This window comes from Anopheles cruzii, chromosome 3 (assembly GCF_943734635.1).
Source record: "Anopheles cruzii chromosome 3, idAnoCruzAS_RS32_06, whole genome shotgun sequence".
Classification (NCBI taxonomy): Eukaryota; Metazoa; Arthropoda; class Insecta; order Diptera; family Culicidae; genus Anopheles; species Anopheles cruzii.
The window spans coordinates 18,917,592-18,933,534 of NC_069145.1; the positions used below are offsets into that span (position 1 = coordinate 18,917,592).

At 48.6% G+C, this 15,943-nt stretch overlaps 2 protein-coding genes across 2 annotated transcripts; one reads left to right on the top strand and one right to left on the bottom strand.

Moving 5' to 3' along the window:
• Positions 1–67: 67 nt before the first annotated feature.
• LOC128272851 (mitochondrial import inner membrane translocase subunit Tim29) lies at positions 68–821 on the top strand. Its single transcript, XM_053010734.1, has one exon. The coding sequence runs from the start codon at positions 113–115 to the stop codon at positions 743–745; it is 633 nt and encodes a 210-aa protein (XP_052866694.1). The 5' UTR covers positions 68–112; the 3' UTR covers positions 746–821.
• A 173-nt stretch (positions 822–994) lies between these two features.
• LOC128269990 (msx2-interacting protein) lies at positions 995–13,520 on the bottom strand. Its single transcript, XM_053007393.1, has 10 exons — positions 13,363–13,520; positions 13,187–13,263; positions 12,935–13,108; positions 12,535–12,849; positions 11,843–12,107; positions 8,847–11,755; positions 6,948–8,795; positions 3,669–3,800; positions 2,280–3,586; positions 995–1,851 (listed from the first exon to the last, which is right to left on the bottom strand). The coding sequence occupies exons 1-9, from the start codon at positions 13,518–13,520 to the stop codon at positions 2,331–2,333; spliced, it is 7,134 nt and encodes a 2,377-aa protein (XP_052863353.1). The 3' UTR covers positions 995–1,851; positions 2,280–2,330.
• Between the last annotated feature and the right edge of the window lie 2,423 nt (positions 13,521–15,943).

A 15,943-nucleotide genomic window follows, 5' to 3' on the forward strand; every position in this document is an offset into this window, starting at 1 on the left:
CTGACTGCAATGTAAACAAATCAAAAGTTCTGGTTGTGGTCGAAAGTGCGTTACATAAACACATACTTAAAACGGTAATTGGCGTGTACAGTTAGTCCGTATAATCCGGCAAATGTCGCTTAAATCCAGTGCTCGGGGGTTCCGTAAGGCCCCATCATTATTGCGAAACGCTGCGGAGCAGTTCAAAACCCGGTACGACACTGTGCAGGCACGGCTCGATGCAATCACGCTGCCGGAGCGGTTCAAGGGAACGATCGTGGAGAAATGGGCCACCTATTGGAAGAATCTTTCCATCGATTACCGGGAGATGGTCATCGATACGGGACGCGGAATGCGGGACCGGCCCGTACGCAGCACTGTCTACCTTACGCTGCTGGCCGCTGCCGGTTACTCCGGTGCCAACAATCCGACCGAGCGGGACTTTTACGACCAGTTTCGCCGGGCGTACAACGAACTTTCACTCGTACATCCCACCTGCCAGAATCCGGTGGCCTCGCAGCACATTACGTTCCTGGAGCGTTGCCACAACGAGGGCCTCCTAAGGCGGTTATCGCTGGGCGTTGTGTCCTTCATGTGGCTCGATAACTACGACAAAGGGCTGGCCACCTACAAGGCCATCTGCCCGTACCTGAAGCCCCGCTATCTTACGTTCCACGAGCGGATAGTGGACGTTGGCTTCAACGGGCGCTGGCGGCAACTCGAGCGGAAAATGGTGGACTACGATATCAACGAGGAAAACGTTTGAAAATCTGCGCATATAATGAAATAAAGCTTTGAAGATTCGCTGCCTAGGGCAAATGTACACATTCACGGCAATATCTGCTCCCCTTCCGAAGTGCAAACGTTCATTTGTTAATAAAATGTTAAGCAACTATCCGCGTGGTACTTTCACATTTTTCGAGGGTAACATCTAAAGCGCCCAAAAATGTTATTTCCTTTCGGGACAATCACAATCTTTAAAAAAAGGGAAAAAGGCGCTGAAACGATATCGAAGTTACTTCAATTTTATTGTTTACTTTGAAATTCTAACATTTACTGCGAGCACTTTGTACAAAGCTGTTGAGGTTGTCATATCCCATTAATGTTTGAGGTTTTGAATTGAAGCACTACTGATAATATGCTAGGACCCTCCAACCACGACCGTCTAGCCGGAAAGGTATTCTTTTCGTTGGTTCAGTGACTTAAAACTGCTGCACTGTTGCCAATTGCCAAAAGACAAACCTCCGCACCGCATTCTCCGCGAGCTTCGGCTCGAGGCAGTGTGTACTGTAGAATCGTGTTGTAAAACATCCGCTTACCAGCAGACTTCCGTGGAGAACGTGACTGTGGTTACAGGTTGGCTAAAACTGTCCTCCATGCCTGTTAAAGGGACGGGACATTCACATCGTATAGTGCTTGTTTGACTGTGCCAATCTCTAGAAAACAGTTGACCGTCAACTTATGCCCCCAAACAAGCCACTGGGATAAATGGTTATATTTTACACAGTTGCTGTCGTAATGTAAGGAAACTAAAAAGTCTCGCAGAATCGTGCGATAGTTACGTAAGCTATAGTTTTTTTTCTGATAATATGCTACGACAACGTTGCCGCGTGCTGCGTGGATACATATTCTCCATTGTCTGGTAATAAAATGATAAAATGTACAACTCCCGGCCAGCTGGTTGAGTGCGGCAGCGCCGCAGGAGCTTCTCGAATTTCACTCTCGGAGTTTGGCGGCCCCGTTGGGGTAAAATGTAACCGATGGTGGGACCTGCTCAGCAACATGTCTCATCCTCAACAATGTCTCCAACGTATGAAACCATCCGGTCACTACTAGACGAACATCCTTTCGGCGATTGCTAGATGAAAGAATCTGCGAAAGAAACCGCATCGTGAGAAGGTTACACTGTGGTGCGTTTACGAAACTGGATTAGCCACAATGGGCTGTAACAAGAGAATAGTAAATTGGCATAAATAAAAGGTAGAAGAGTAGAAGAAATGAAAAATTAATGCGGAAACTTATGAGTTGAGTGAAGATTGAAACGCAAAACAAAAACGCGTACATGGGATTTGACCGCCAGAACCCATATCGTTGTAAAACCCGAATTAATAGAGAGACAGAGAGAGAGAACCAAAACGCATACAGGCACTACACTAACAAGACGATCGGAACAAGTGGGTCCTTCTAGGAGGCGAATTGTATAAGGCAAAACAACTACGGCAATGCGAAAACTCAAAACGAAGAAGTTCATAGAAAAGGGTACGACGGTTTTTGATTGCGTTTGTGCATGGAATAGATACCTAATCGTGTAAACCCCGGTCACGTTTCATACTGTGGGTCAATTGACGAAATTATCGCTCCACAACCGTCCGACGAGCACCGTTGGGTGGTGTAGCGTTGTTAGCAGCCGCGGATGCAGCAGTCGCTGTAGCGGCCATAGTGGTGTCGATGCCACTGTCATTATTACTCGCACCGTGAGCTCCGTTTCGACCGGAGGTGGGAACGCAATGCACCGTTCTTACTGTAGGTTGCTGCTGCAAGTCCTCCAAATCTCCGTCTCCGTCGGTATCATCCTCGATACCATCATCATCATCGTCATCATCGTCACCGTCATCGACTTCGTCGCCCAAGTTCTGGTTCAGCAATGAGCCATCAAGAACGACCACGTTCGGTTGCAGTGGTATTATTTCGCTACCATTGGAACCCTCATCATCATCATCATCATCATCAACCACCATCAAGTTATTGCCATGACTCGGCATCATTCTCGCCTCGTAATGATTGCGCCGCTGCTGGCCACTGTCGTCATTCGGGGTGTTTGCGGGCACTTCGTCATCGTCGCAGTCACTCGATTCGTACGCAATCTGTCGCCCACTGTCCAGCTGAGAATCGGGTGTGTTGGGAATCTGAATGTCATCGTCCGAGTCCGGATCCGGATCTTCCTGTGTCGTTGCACCTCGTTGCGGCAAAATGGCTCCCTCTGTAATGGACTCGGCTGAAGGATCGGGATGCATGGGAGAGGAAGCTGCGGGAGACGAGAGAGTGGGTGCCCGATCGGCTGCCGTACCTGCTGCTGACATCGGGCCGGCCAACAGGACCACCGTTGTCGCCGGTGGAAGGGCTAGGTCCGACGGTACGGTGGCGGTCGTTGAGCCACCAACCGGAAACAGTACCGGATTTAGGCGGCTACTGGTGGTGGTCGTTTTGGCGATGACCGGATTCGTCACCGTGATCGGGAGCTCGAGCGAAGTCGGCACGTTTGTCGGTTTGCAAGGGACACCGATTACAGCCGCTAGCGTCGTTTCGTCGAGATTCGTTGTCACCGATGTTCCGGCCGGTGGCACCAGAATGGAGGCACCCGGTGGCGATTGCTTCCCTACGGTTCCTGCCGCCCGACAACCGGCAGCGCCTGGCACACAGGATGGAGCCGATTTCCTTCCCAACCGTTGATCAACCCCCGTTGATCCGCTTGCCGAAGGATCGATACCGTTCTTCGATGGCACTTCGACCGTGGACATGATCGGGGGCTTCGTAAGGATGGCATTCGTCTCGATCGTGGAGCTCGGGTGCACCTGAATCACTTCCGTCGGCAGCAGCGCAGTTTGCTCTGCTGAAATTAAGACACGAATTACCACGAGCGCCTCGTCTTCGTTCTATCCTTCCCGTTCGGGTCATCCGCAAAAGCTTACCCTGCAGTTCGATGCAATCCGGTGCCAGTATGATCTGTGTGCCTTGCGGTGTCACCAGTGCACTGAGTGCGGCAGATTGTTGCTGATGCTGCTGACCGACGGCTAACGCGGCCAGCCATTCTTGTGTTGCTTCTGCAAACAAAAATGAACCGGAAGGGAATCGAGAACAAAATCCAAAAGAAAATAAAACAAGAAAACCAATACAGTCTTGCGGTCTTCCTCTTTCGGGCCCCGTTTCGGAACGGGTTAGTTATAGAGTGCACAGGCAAACATGTGGCCATTACGAGCCATACCGTGGGGGAAACGGGCTGCGGGACGAGAACATTTCTGCATTTACCAATAGATGAAACAGCAAACAAGCAACACAAGCCAAAACAATCTACCAAACACAAACCGAAAGCTGTATCCCGTGAGATGGTTCAATCTCATAACCAGTTCTGTTGCGTGTGTTAGGCAAGTTTTGGGGAGATAGCAAAGAAAAAAGGATTCGGAGAGTGCATTGTTTTGCCGAAAGTTTGCAGAAAAGCACAATCGAAGAGATAAATACAAACTATAAAGTAAGACGTCGTTTTGGTTCGATAGACTTAGTATTGATCTATTTGTTGTCTTCTTTTTCGCCTCTACACGCTAATAGTAATATAGTTGTTGTCTTAGTCGTTAAAGTAACTCTCTTTCTAATATCTCTTTTTGCCAGAAACGAGTGTTAATCCTAGATTATTCTAATACATAAAGAAGAGAACGATCGCTCCCTGACGGGGGTCGGTTCAACACCGCAGCCTGCAGTTGATGCACGTGCCTTGGACAAACGACATCACTTGACTGGGCCACGAACATCGTACACATACGCAAACACACACACACATACACACAGTTATTGGACGATCACACAGCATCTTAGTTTAAAATCACTTAACTATAATTTCAATGCTATTGGCTTATAGAATGCATGTTGTGTTTTGTTTCTTTGATCATTAAGTGCCAAAAAGGTCTCATTGTTGCTGGTGCCTTCTGAGGATCTTTATTTGAATGTTGCCAATGCGCCAAAGCTTCTTTCGTGGTACGGCTTGCGTTGTGTGAGTGCGTGATGTATGAGTGTGTATGTGGCCCTAGGTGCAAGAGATGCAAATGGGCGTGTGGAAAGCACCTTATCGTACTAGAATGGATACTTTACGTATATCGCCCCGGGTGTGTTAGATTTTATTTGCGTTGAATTGTAAGTAATTTCAGTAGTTATGTTACTATATGGGAGGAAAAACCACCGCCGTGTAATCCATGTACGCTTCTCCTTAGTCATACTTCTGGGGCCTTTTTGCAATCTTTAACGACAAAGGTAGCAAAAGCAAGAGGTTCAGCAAAACGAAACCGGAGAAAGGAAACCCGGAACCGGAAATGGAAACATTAAGTCGATAGCGCTTCAATTGGTGGTGATAGTGAATGCCTGTTACATACGACATTCTTCTAAATCTCGGATCGTACTCTACTCCGGCTCCTTGAATTCTCTCTTGGCACCCAAAAGTCAAATGCAACGAACTGCATAGCAAGCGGTGAGTTTGGATGAGTGAGTGTGTGTGTGTGTGTGTGTGTGTGAATTATACAAATGTGAAACAGTACTAGTTGCGATGGTGATGAGACATTTGTGTAAGGTAGCCTTCTTTGATCGTCCTGCTTCGTCCTGGCCATCATCAGGTAGAAGAGTATGACATTGGAAAGACAGTTTGCTGCAAACAATCCGAAAGACAACTCGTTCCCAAGAGTCAACTTATACGCGAAGATGCTGAACATATAGGCGCAACGTACTGGAATTGTTTTCTCCCTTTTTCAATTTTGCCACTTCTTATGAACTTTCTCCAGTACTACTACTACTACTGCTACTACACACACACACCTCTATAATACGCATATAGATTTTTGTTTTAAATATAGTGTCCTGTTAGATTGTACCTATTACACCGCTCGTGACTTATGTGAGCTTGCGCTTGCGTCACCTCTTATCTTCTATAATATTCCCTCATCCGGCCTGGTGTGATCTTATGAAGCCTAACAAATTTTGTTTCCGCCACTCGAACACTTCATTCTTTCTCTCTCTCTCTCTCTGATTGTTGGCAATATCCTTTTTTCTCCTAACCAGGTCATGTGCCGCGTGTGTGTTATACTTTCGCTCTCGCGCAATCTCTATCTTTCGCTGTAGATCGCACTCGCGCAGTTCGGATTCGGGGATTCAAACATACTCGGGATCATCGACCGATACGGAACTGGTGAATAGGCTACCTACAGGAAAAAACAGAAACGTGAAAGTATAGGTTTGTTTTTTTGTTTTGATTTGCGTTTTTTTTTGTTTAGATAGTTTTTATGTTTGCGTAGACTGGCTGCTGAGAACAATAAGAGAGAAAGAGAGACCATTATCCCTAGCTCCCGCATCGCTCACACCCGCACGCGTACACACCCGGTAAGACCAATGGTTGTGGATGGCGCAGGAGGCCATCGACAGAAACAAACTAAAAACCGCGTTTGCGAACAGCGATACATTGAGTTTGCCGCGATGGTGGCATTCGGGAGGAGCGGCCGGAGTTCGGTTTAGTTTGGTGCGCTACGAGTGCCGCGGCTGGCCGATCCCTACTCCGGTGGACCGCCAACAGAGGCAGGGGCAAATGGCAAGAAAACAGTACCTGACCGAACCGATACGAGCGAACCGAATCGAACGTGTGCGTGAGATAGATGGCCAACAAACGAGAAATACATGGAGTGGGCGAAAGTGATGTTGTGATATATGTAACGCAACGGTTGTTGCCTATTGTTTATGGAATATGCTCAAAGTGCATGTTGATGAGGCTGTGCCCCAGAGGGCTTCCAAAGTAGCGGCTTCCAACGGGCATACCATGTAACCTACAACTCCCTGCGCATTGCACATTGTTAATGTAAAACTGAATACGGGTATTTTTGATGCTATTACGTTTGACTGCTAAGGGATTATGTGTTTGCGAACTGATAAAGTTTTAACTAGCTGAGTGAAAAAGTTGAGAAACAGTTAAATAAAAAGAAGCACACGATGGCACAAGAGTTAGGCAAAACTATCATGACCCTATCTCGGTATCATGCAAACGTGCAACAAGCATGGACATAAATGTGAATAAAATGCATAAAACGAGGCAATGAAATTACGCCAACCCTTCACCACACACACACACACACACATCAAAGAATTCGAGCGGCAGGAGGAATCGCAGATCGAAGCCGGACACGCTTACAAAGGGTGTGGAGAAGAAAGTGGTCGAAACGTACCTTGCAGTAGAATCTGTTGGCCATCCGCTGTAAGGAGGTGTGGCGTATCGCCCCCGGCTGCCAGCGCCATGAGACTCTGCTGATCGAGAATGATCTGCTGCCCGTCCTGGGTGTTCAGAAGAAAGCTCTGCTGCGTACCGTCCGTGCTGCCGGTTTCGACGACTGCCCCAACGTCGCTGCCTCCAGCTGCCACCACATTCACGCCGGCTGTGCCGGCATCACCCGTTGCCGACGCTAGTGCCACCGTCGGCAGGTCGGCACCGTTACCCCCGGTCGGTATGATAACTTCCGCCTGATTGATAATATCCTCGGCCGTGGGCCCCGAGCCGGAATGTTGCTGACCAGCCGCCAGTGCCACCAGCTGATTGGAAGCATCCAAGTAGAGCAGCTCGTTATTGACCGGTACCAAACCCTCGTCCCGCACCGAACACAGATAGAAGAGGTTCGGAGGCCCTCCAAAGTGTTCCGCATTAACAGCAATGTACTGTGATTCCTGCTCACCGGCAGCAGTGCTTGCAGCGGTGCTGCTACTCGGCTCAACGACCCCGATGGACGGTATCGCAGATTCGACTGCGCCACCGAGAATCACTTCCGAGGCCGCGCTCGTGCTGCTCGATGGGGAACCTTCTAGCAGCTGTGCGCCGTCGCTGGATTCGAACGGGACTTTCTCGGGCGCTCCGACGGTCGATTTAATTGTTGCAGCCGGAAGGATTGTCTCATGAATGATCATCGCATTCCTTTCACCGTCGCCGTCGGTGACCACGAGCTGTTTGGCGAGGGACACGGTAGTGCCGCCCTGTAGCTCCTGAACAGAGGAGTCGGCCGCGGCCGCAACCACCACATTACCGGAGCTTACCGCTTCCGCCAGTCCGAAAGACGCGGAACGGGATGAACTGCTCGATGCCAAAACCACCCCGGAGCCAGAACCAATGGGTTTCGTGGTCGTGTGTTTCGGTTTCTTTCTAGCATCGGCCGTACTGGCCTGCTTCGACTGTGTCGGGAGAGCGTTGTCCGTGGTTGGCTGAAGCTTGTGTTGTTGCTGTTGCTGCTGCAGCAACTGTTCGCGTTTGAACTGTCGCATACCGCTCGCTGTCATTACCTTCCTCTTGCCTTTATCCTCGACGTATCCGAGACGGCTGAACTGTTGCAGCTTCTGTGGGGTAATCTTCATAACTCGGTGCCCTTTCTTACTACTGTCACTGGAACCATTGCCACCACCACCACCAACATCGATCACCGTTGGGGTATGCTGCTGCTCGGTCGACGAGGAGGATGAAACGGATGAGGAAGGCTCATCGCCAGAGTAGCGACGATCGGCGACATTCGTGGCGATCACGATGGAGCTGCTGGCCGGCGCCATGGTTCCCGCTGGATCGCCTAGGAGCTTCTTGGCAATCATTTTCTTTGGTGCTGCTGAAGATGCCACTGAAAATGACGGCACTGCTGCCAGGGCGGTGGCAGCCTTTTCTTTTGCCGTTTGCTCTCCATCCGCCACCGGTACTTTTGGGGAACCATTGGAGCTGGACGAAGGTGCGGTCTGCTCCGCCTGTGCGCGCCGTGACGTGGTTGCGGAAAGGGCACCCGCTGTGGCGCTTACCCGAACGCCGGTCGTGCCAAGCGTGATGGCGCTCGTCACCTTTACGTCCGATTTGGTTGCTGGTTGCAGTTTCGATTTAACCGCAACGGCCGGCGATGAGGTGGTCAGAACGGTGCCCTTGCTCGTTATTACAATTTGCTCTTTGGCCGCCACGCCACCCTTCATTGTTGTTACGACTGGCCCGCTACTAACACTCGGTTCCTGATGTTTGTCCACGGTGGTCATTCCACTTCCGTTCACATTTTTAATAACTCGCGTCGAAGACGACGCGGTCGTGGTGTCTACTGTTTTCGGAGTGCTACCAGCCGTCTGCTCGTTGGCTGCAACATCGTCCACGAGCAGTCCATTATCACCCATTACGATTGGCATACTGTCGATGTCAAACTTATCCTCGTCCACTGCTACGACGTCGGGCGGCAGCGGTTCCGATTCCCCGGCAGACTCCTTTTTCTTCCTCTCCGGAATGGGTGTATTTTTCTTCTGTTGCTGTTGTTGTTTCTCAGTGCCACCGGATACTACCGGGGAACTGGCCGGTTCGGTCGTAACACTAGTACTTTCCACGTGTGCCGTTTTGTGGCCTGTGGCTGCCCGTTTTTGTTCGCCCGTAGCATCCTCCGTGAGCAGCATTGACTGTAGGTGTCGCTTCCGGGGATTAATACTTCTCATAGCAATGCTACCGGACCTACTGCTGCTCTGCGCTGCTCCTATCACAACAGCCGACGGTTGCAGCGATTGTGTTACGGAAGGAGAAGATACGGCGAGGTCATCATCGTCTTTCGTTAGTGACGGTGCTAGTTTCTCGGTACTAGCTCCAGTATCTGGTTCCTTCACCTTTGACACAACGGGAAGGATTGCTAGCGTTGACGTGGCAGTTGCCGCCGCTGCTACTGCTGCTTCCGGTAGATGGATTAAAGCTTCGGCTACCTGCAGATCCGTTGGCGTTGGTTTCGTTCCCATGACAACCGGGGTGCTAGAAACAACGGCGCCGCTTGAGCCGACGGTGTGCCGATTAGGTTTAAGCTTTCTATCCTTGCCGAGCTCAGCCTTCAACGATCCTTCATTAGTTGGCTTTGCATATTCTTGTGGCTTTCCATCCACTGCAAGCGATCGTTCCATCTTGGCCGTGAACTCAGCCGTAGCTCGTGCATTTTGTTTCCGTTTTAAAGATTTTCCACTGTCTGGAGGTGGTTTTTCCTGCTTGGTGTTCGCTTTTACATCTTTTTCCACTAGGACCTCGTCATCGACGGCAACTGAAAACGATTCTGGTTGTTTCATGCCTTCGTCCTCTGCTTGACGAGCAGCCGGTGCGACGGCTGTCGTAATGTTTTCTGTTTCCTTGGCAACGACCGCGTTGCCAACAACGCATTCCTCAATGTTCGATGGTACGCGCGACTTGCTTATAGTGTGCGGTGCACTATCCGAGGCAGTTTCCTTGCGGTTTCGCTTTGATCGCCTTGACGATTCCGCCTCAATTGGGTGTACCCTTTCTTCCACGTCCCGTTGGTGCTTCATCTTTGTGCGGCGGCGCGATTGCAAGGGCTCGCTGCCACTACTATCTGGAAGCAAGTTTTCGCTCGATTTTCGCTGTACTTTTTTTGCAACATTCTCCTGATGATCCGTTTCCACTTCCTTAGTGGATGCTTCATTTTCTACATCCATTTTTGCAGTTTCATTTCCACTAGCAACAGCCTTGGTTGCCTTCATCTCGACGGATTCCACCATAGCAACGGCAGGCGGCGGTGTCGTGATCGGTGTCGGTTTCTTCTGCTTCCCACGGCGACCCTTTGCGTTCGGAGATGATCCCGGTGTTGGTGGTGTTTGCTGTACCTCTGACTTAGGGTTAATCACCGATGGCTTTTCGTCACGCTCCAACAAAGCAGGCTCTGGTTCCTCTACTGCCTCTGTTCCCTGCTCTGAAGATGTCACGGAGGGATTCTGATAGTCTTCTTCCCGCGAATACTTTGTCCGTTTCGCTTTGATGGCTGCAAAATCAGAGTTTTCAAACTTTGTTCCGCTAGCGCCTGCTTTCTTATCCACGCCACTGTTGGCCGCCGTTGGTTCCGAAACAACAGGTACATCTGCTGGCTTCGGAATGGCTTCATCCGGCGACTGCTCATGATCCATCTTTTCTTGTTGCTCAACCCCTTGGCTCTGATTACTTTCAGCTTCTACCGATTTCGCAACACCGGGCTCTTCCGCCGACTCCTTTGAATCGGTTGTGGCCGCTAGTGAGCTTTTGTTGCGTGTTTTGAAAATGCGCTTTCCACGCTCCTTCGGCGGAAGGGTGCGATTGCAATCGATTTTCTCCGACACAGCGGCCACCACCTGTTTAAGATCATCTGGCAGCTTTGGAACGTCAGTTTCGTCCAATAAAAAATCGATCGCTTTACTCAACTGAGCATCGCGATCCGGGCCAGAATCGCTGTTTTCTTTCCGGTTACTGCGTACATCGGTGGCAACGGTAGCTTCGTTGCTGTTTTGTTGTTCCTTTTCAGCTAACGCGCCTTCGATGACCGATTTTTTGCGCCCACTCGATCGTCGCTTCTGCGCACCGGTACAGTCTTCCTGCGGCGCTTCCTTAGCAGCAGACTTACGGTCCGCCAACGATCCGGACCGTCTGTGGGCAGCCGAGGAGAATTGCGAAGATTGCGGACTCTTTTCATGCTCATCATCGTCCTTGAAATCGAAACAAGAAACCTCCTCATTTGCGATCGATTCTGTTTGCTTTATGGCTTCGCGGTTTTGCTGAGATTCGCCACGGTCGTTCTTGCCGCTATCTAGCTTCCCATCGTCAGCTTTCAGCGTTTCGTCACCGCTGAGGGATTTGCTGGAACAGCGGGTTGCACGATTTAAAATCAGTTGTTTGGCACTAATCGGACGGTCGGTAGCACCGGTGCCCATGAAGAGTGTAGTAATGCCGTTGCCTAACGTATCGCTTGATCCGGTTGTTGAGGAACTACTGGCAGTGCTGTCTTCCCGCGACGGCGCCTTATCCTGCACCGGTCCATGTACCGATGCCGCGTCATCGTTTGTCACTTCGATGAACTCTCGTTTCTGTTTCTTAGGAATATTGCGATACTTGATGGTCGTACAAGGCGATACCAACGGAGGTGCGGTCGTCGTAGATGATACGCTCGACGTGGTCAACGGACTGTCCGAAGTGGTCTCTTTGTCCGAATCCTTTGCTGTGCTGCTTTCTTCGTCACTTGGCAGCATCTTCGTATCCGCGCCACTTGCCAATGTGTTCGCCTTACTCTGTGTCACTTCTAGAGCATCAGAATGACTTTCTTTTTCATCTTTTTGCTCCATTTTAGCACTCTCTTCATCATTATCCGTTTCTTTCTGGGGCGACATAGAGGAAGAAGATTCTTTTGCGATGTTTTTCTTCTTTTCCGAATTCTCCTGCGTGTTCTTTGCTTCGTCAACGGCAGTATCCATATCATCGTCTTGCTCGTCTTCACTCCAATCAGCCAGCAGTTCCTTCTTAAGCTTCGCATCGGTTTTACCCTTGTCAGCCGAAAGTATAGTCGCATCCGAGACAGGTTTGGGTGAGTCGTCCGCTTCTGGTCGATCATGAACGTTTTCCACCTCATCGACATCGGCATCGACATCAACCGATGTTGCGACCATCAGTTCCTTAGGAGATTGAGCACGTTTTTCTCTGCGACGATTAACAGTTTGCTTCCCCAATTTACTGTTAGAGGCGCTTTTCACCTGTTGTACTCGGCTTTTTCTTACTACTCGGCCAATAGCGGGTGTTCCCCCTTTTAGTGATTCTTCGTGCAATTTTGCAGAGTTTTTAACATCTACCTCTTCCACTAAAGACGCTCGCGTGGAACGATTTCCGCTGTTCGTGGGCGTAGCGTTCGTAGTTCGCTGGGAACTGTCCGGCGTGTTGACTTTTTCAGACGACTTTGTAATTTCTATATTAGAAGAGTATCAAAATTTACCATACTCTACGAAAACTTTGACTTTTAATCTTTAGATTACCTTTTGCCTTTGCTAAGCCTGTTGCTCCCGACGGGGTCGATGGCGCTGACGAAACAACGGCTGCACCAGTAGCCCGACAATTTTTCGTGTGAATAACGATAACATTCTGTCGATTGCTGGAAAAGCCGCACTTGTGACAGTGATAGGTTTGTGACGATGGCGAGGTCACTTTTTCCACCGCTCCATCCGAGCCCGACGTTGCGGGTTTCGATGCTGCGGAAGGTTGCGCAAGGATTCGTATCTCGTGCATCGTTTTACGACCAACAGAGGACACTACAGGAATTGCCATTGCTTTAGATGGTGTCAATGATTTATCTATTCAACGAAAGCATAAACGAGAGGAAAATGAAAGCTCGCGTAAGCTGAGCTGATACTATGGACAAGTTTCGTTTGTACTTACTCTTCTTATCTTTCGCTTTGGCAGAATCCTGAAACATCCCCGAGTATCGTTCCTTTTTTTGAGGAAGAAAATCGGTGGAATTCACGATATTCGGATCCCCGCCCGTCATTCGCTCGGCGTGCATTACATCTGCTGGGAACTTTTCCATGTGCTTGTTCTTCGCTCGGTATTGTTCTAGAGGTAAAAGTAAAGTCAATAACTTTCATCCCCGTCCCGAACCTTAGTCGGCTGTGAAATGAAAAATCGGCTCACCCAGGCCTTTGCGTAGAAACTCGGTCTTACGGGGACAGTTGTACTTGAAAATGAAATTGGGATTTTTCACGTACTCACTGGAAAACGGGATGTTAATGAAAGAGAAAAAACGAAAATTAAAAATATTAAGACGACCAAAATCGAGCATTAATGGCAGTCACACGAAAGAAACTTACTAGGCATCTTCATCGAAAAATTTCACCACTGCCAATGGTTTCTTCCGCAGGGAGGAAAGAAAATCATCCGACAACTTCTCGTCGCCTATAACTTCACCGGGCCACCAGCAGTTGCTCAGCTTGACCCAAACTATTGCGCCGTCCGATAGTTCTTCCATCGTAAATCGCTCGCTGCTTCAGCTGCGTGTGCTTCGTCCAATGCTTCCACACTTACTGCAGCCTCCAAAGGCGTGCTATTGATGGGCTGATATTGAACCCCAATATTGTTCATAGGCTCGAAGCCTGCTGATGCCGTTTCTACGCAGGAGGTTTTTACGCGCCTTGTGCAAGGATTACTTTGCTGAAACAAATAGATTGAAGTTAATTATTTGTAGTTATAAACCAATCAATTTTTATCAAATAGCCCAATTCCATTTCCGCGGCTCAATCCGCCCCTTCACTGATGAATTTTCATTTCTACAGAGTTTAAAGAAGACCGACTACGGAACGTTCGGTACATTCTATCTGCTGTATAGATCATCTTGTTAGATTGTTCCCTCTTTTCACACGACTCTCTTTTCGTGTTCCTACGAAAACCTTATGTACCCTTATTCCTAACTTATCCAGCGAGCCATCGATGCGGATGGCAAAGGACAAAAGTCCTGCACCTTACTCTATGCCTTGGTACTGATTTGCCGTAAGTACCCATAGAAGTCGTTTTGGACGTTGCCGTTGTCCAGAGCGGGCGCCGTTGGCCCCGTTGATGGGACGCGACTGCGTTCACTAAAAGTGTCTCCCGATACGCTCCTGCTTTGTCGAGATATTACTGATATTTATGCCATTACCAAAGTATCCCTTTCATTCCACATTCTCAAGCAGGTTTGATGTAACGATTTCCACACTGCCTACCTTTTCTTTATGCCTTTTGCACAGTACTTTTGTTGATCAAACTTAGCCAGAAGTTAATTTTCTACCTTGCACTGCCATTTTGACGGCGGGTTTGTCATGCTACGCCTACCTTGCTTTACTCCGACATGTTATGTTTCTGCTTTATACCGACTACAAGGACTGCTGCTGCATTTCTTCGGTATACGATATTTTCGATTGAAAAATGTTTTTCAAAAAAGAAAGTGCATCTTACAAAACATTTTGCGTCACGGTTGGCACATTTGTTGAAAAAAGTTGTGATTTGTTGAAAGCCTGTGAAAATATGTCAACATGTTCCAAAATTGTATTACGCCTACCTTGCCGGAATATTGCCGCTTAGTTTGACAACTAAGAAGTTGTTTACCAAGTGGAAAGGAATTGTTTGAATAAAGTTTTGTGGCAAGGTTTTTTGCAAATCGTATATGATTTAAACGAAACAATAGATACAGTAGTGGAAGTTTATATACTGCGTGATCCGTTTGAAACACAAAGCTTTCGAATATCAAACGATTGATAGAGAAAATTCCTTTGTGATTAAAGTTTCTCATCGTTTGCTCTGCGAGCCGAACGATTACCTCTTTGCAAAACGCTTTTGTAATTTCCAATTTTGCTTGCAATGTCCTGCAATTATGCCGAAGGCCTGTCGAAGTACGAAAATAAGGGTGTACTTGGTGTGCCGGAGGTATGTTTTAACATAGTTGGGAAATTGTATTCTTTGTCAAACATACAATCACCCGAGTTTTATCTTTTCAGATATTTGATAGCCCCGAGTTGGTGGATGAAAAATGTGAACAGCTTGCAGAGATGATATTGAATTCGAGCCACACGGTATTTCATACTGGTGCCGGCATTAGCACAAGCGCTGGAATACCCGATTTCCGTGGTCCCAAAGGCGTTTGGACTTTGGAAGAAAAAGGCGAGAAGCCAGCAATCAATATGGCCTTTGAGGATGCCGTACCCACAAAGACACATATGGCTTTGAGGGCGCTTATCGATTCCGGCCATGCCCATTATATCGTGAGCCAAAACATTGACGGTCTGCATCTGCGGTCTGGGCTGTCTAGAGATTACCTATCTGAACTGCACGGCAACATGTTTGTAGAAACGTGCACCAAGTGCCGCAAAGAGTATGTACGAAGTACACCGGCACCCACGGTTGGCAAAAAACACACCGGTAACGTATGCCTCCGATCCGGAAACGGTCGCGCTTGTCGCGGTGGGAACCTAGTTGATAATGTTCTGGACTGGGAGCATGATCTTCCCGAGAATGATCTTCAAGTTGCCTTCATGCATTCCGCTATGGCTGATCTGAACGTATGCCTCGGTTCAACGCTACAAATCGTGCCGAGTGGAGATCTTCCGTTGAAAAATAAAAAATATGGAGGAAAATTGGTTATTTGCAATCTGCAACCGACGAAACATGTATGTTTATTTTGGCGCATCACATTAAGTCACTTCTTTAATAATAATGTTTGGCTCTTGCGCCTTATTTTTGCAGGACAAAAAAGCTGACTTGAGAATTTCCACGTTCGTCGATGTCGTTATCGAAAAGGTTTGCAAACGTTTGGGAGTTGAAATTTTAGAATATCAACCCCAAGATGATCCAACAAAACAAGTGCCCTGTGTTGCACAGTGGGCGATTCCTGTAAGTGCTGTTAAGAAGGTAGAGACAATG

Excerpts from the sequence above, each read along its gene's own strand:
- LOC128272851 (XM_053010734.1), top strand. The coding sequence starts at position 113 with ATGTCGCTTAAATCCAGTGCTCGGGGGTTCCGTAAGGCCCCATCATTA.
- LOC128269990 (XM_053007393.1), bottom strand. The coding sequence starts at position 13,520 with ATGGAAGAACTATCGGACGGCGCAATAGTTTGGGTCAAGCTGAGCAAC. Across the intron at positions 13,264-13,362 it reads TTTTTCGATGAAGATGCCTA|TGAGTACGTGAAAAATCCCA; the intron begins GTAAGTTTCTTT and ends CCCGTTTTCCAG. Across the intron at positions 11,756-11,842 it reads AGTGCTAAAATGGAGCAAAA|GCCAAGTGACGAAGAAAGCA; the intron begins AGATGAAAAAGA and ends TACGAAGATGCT.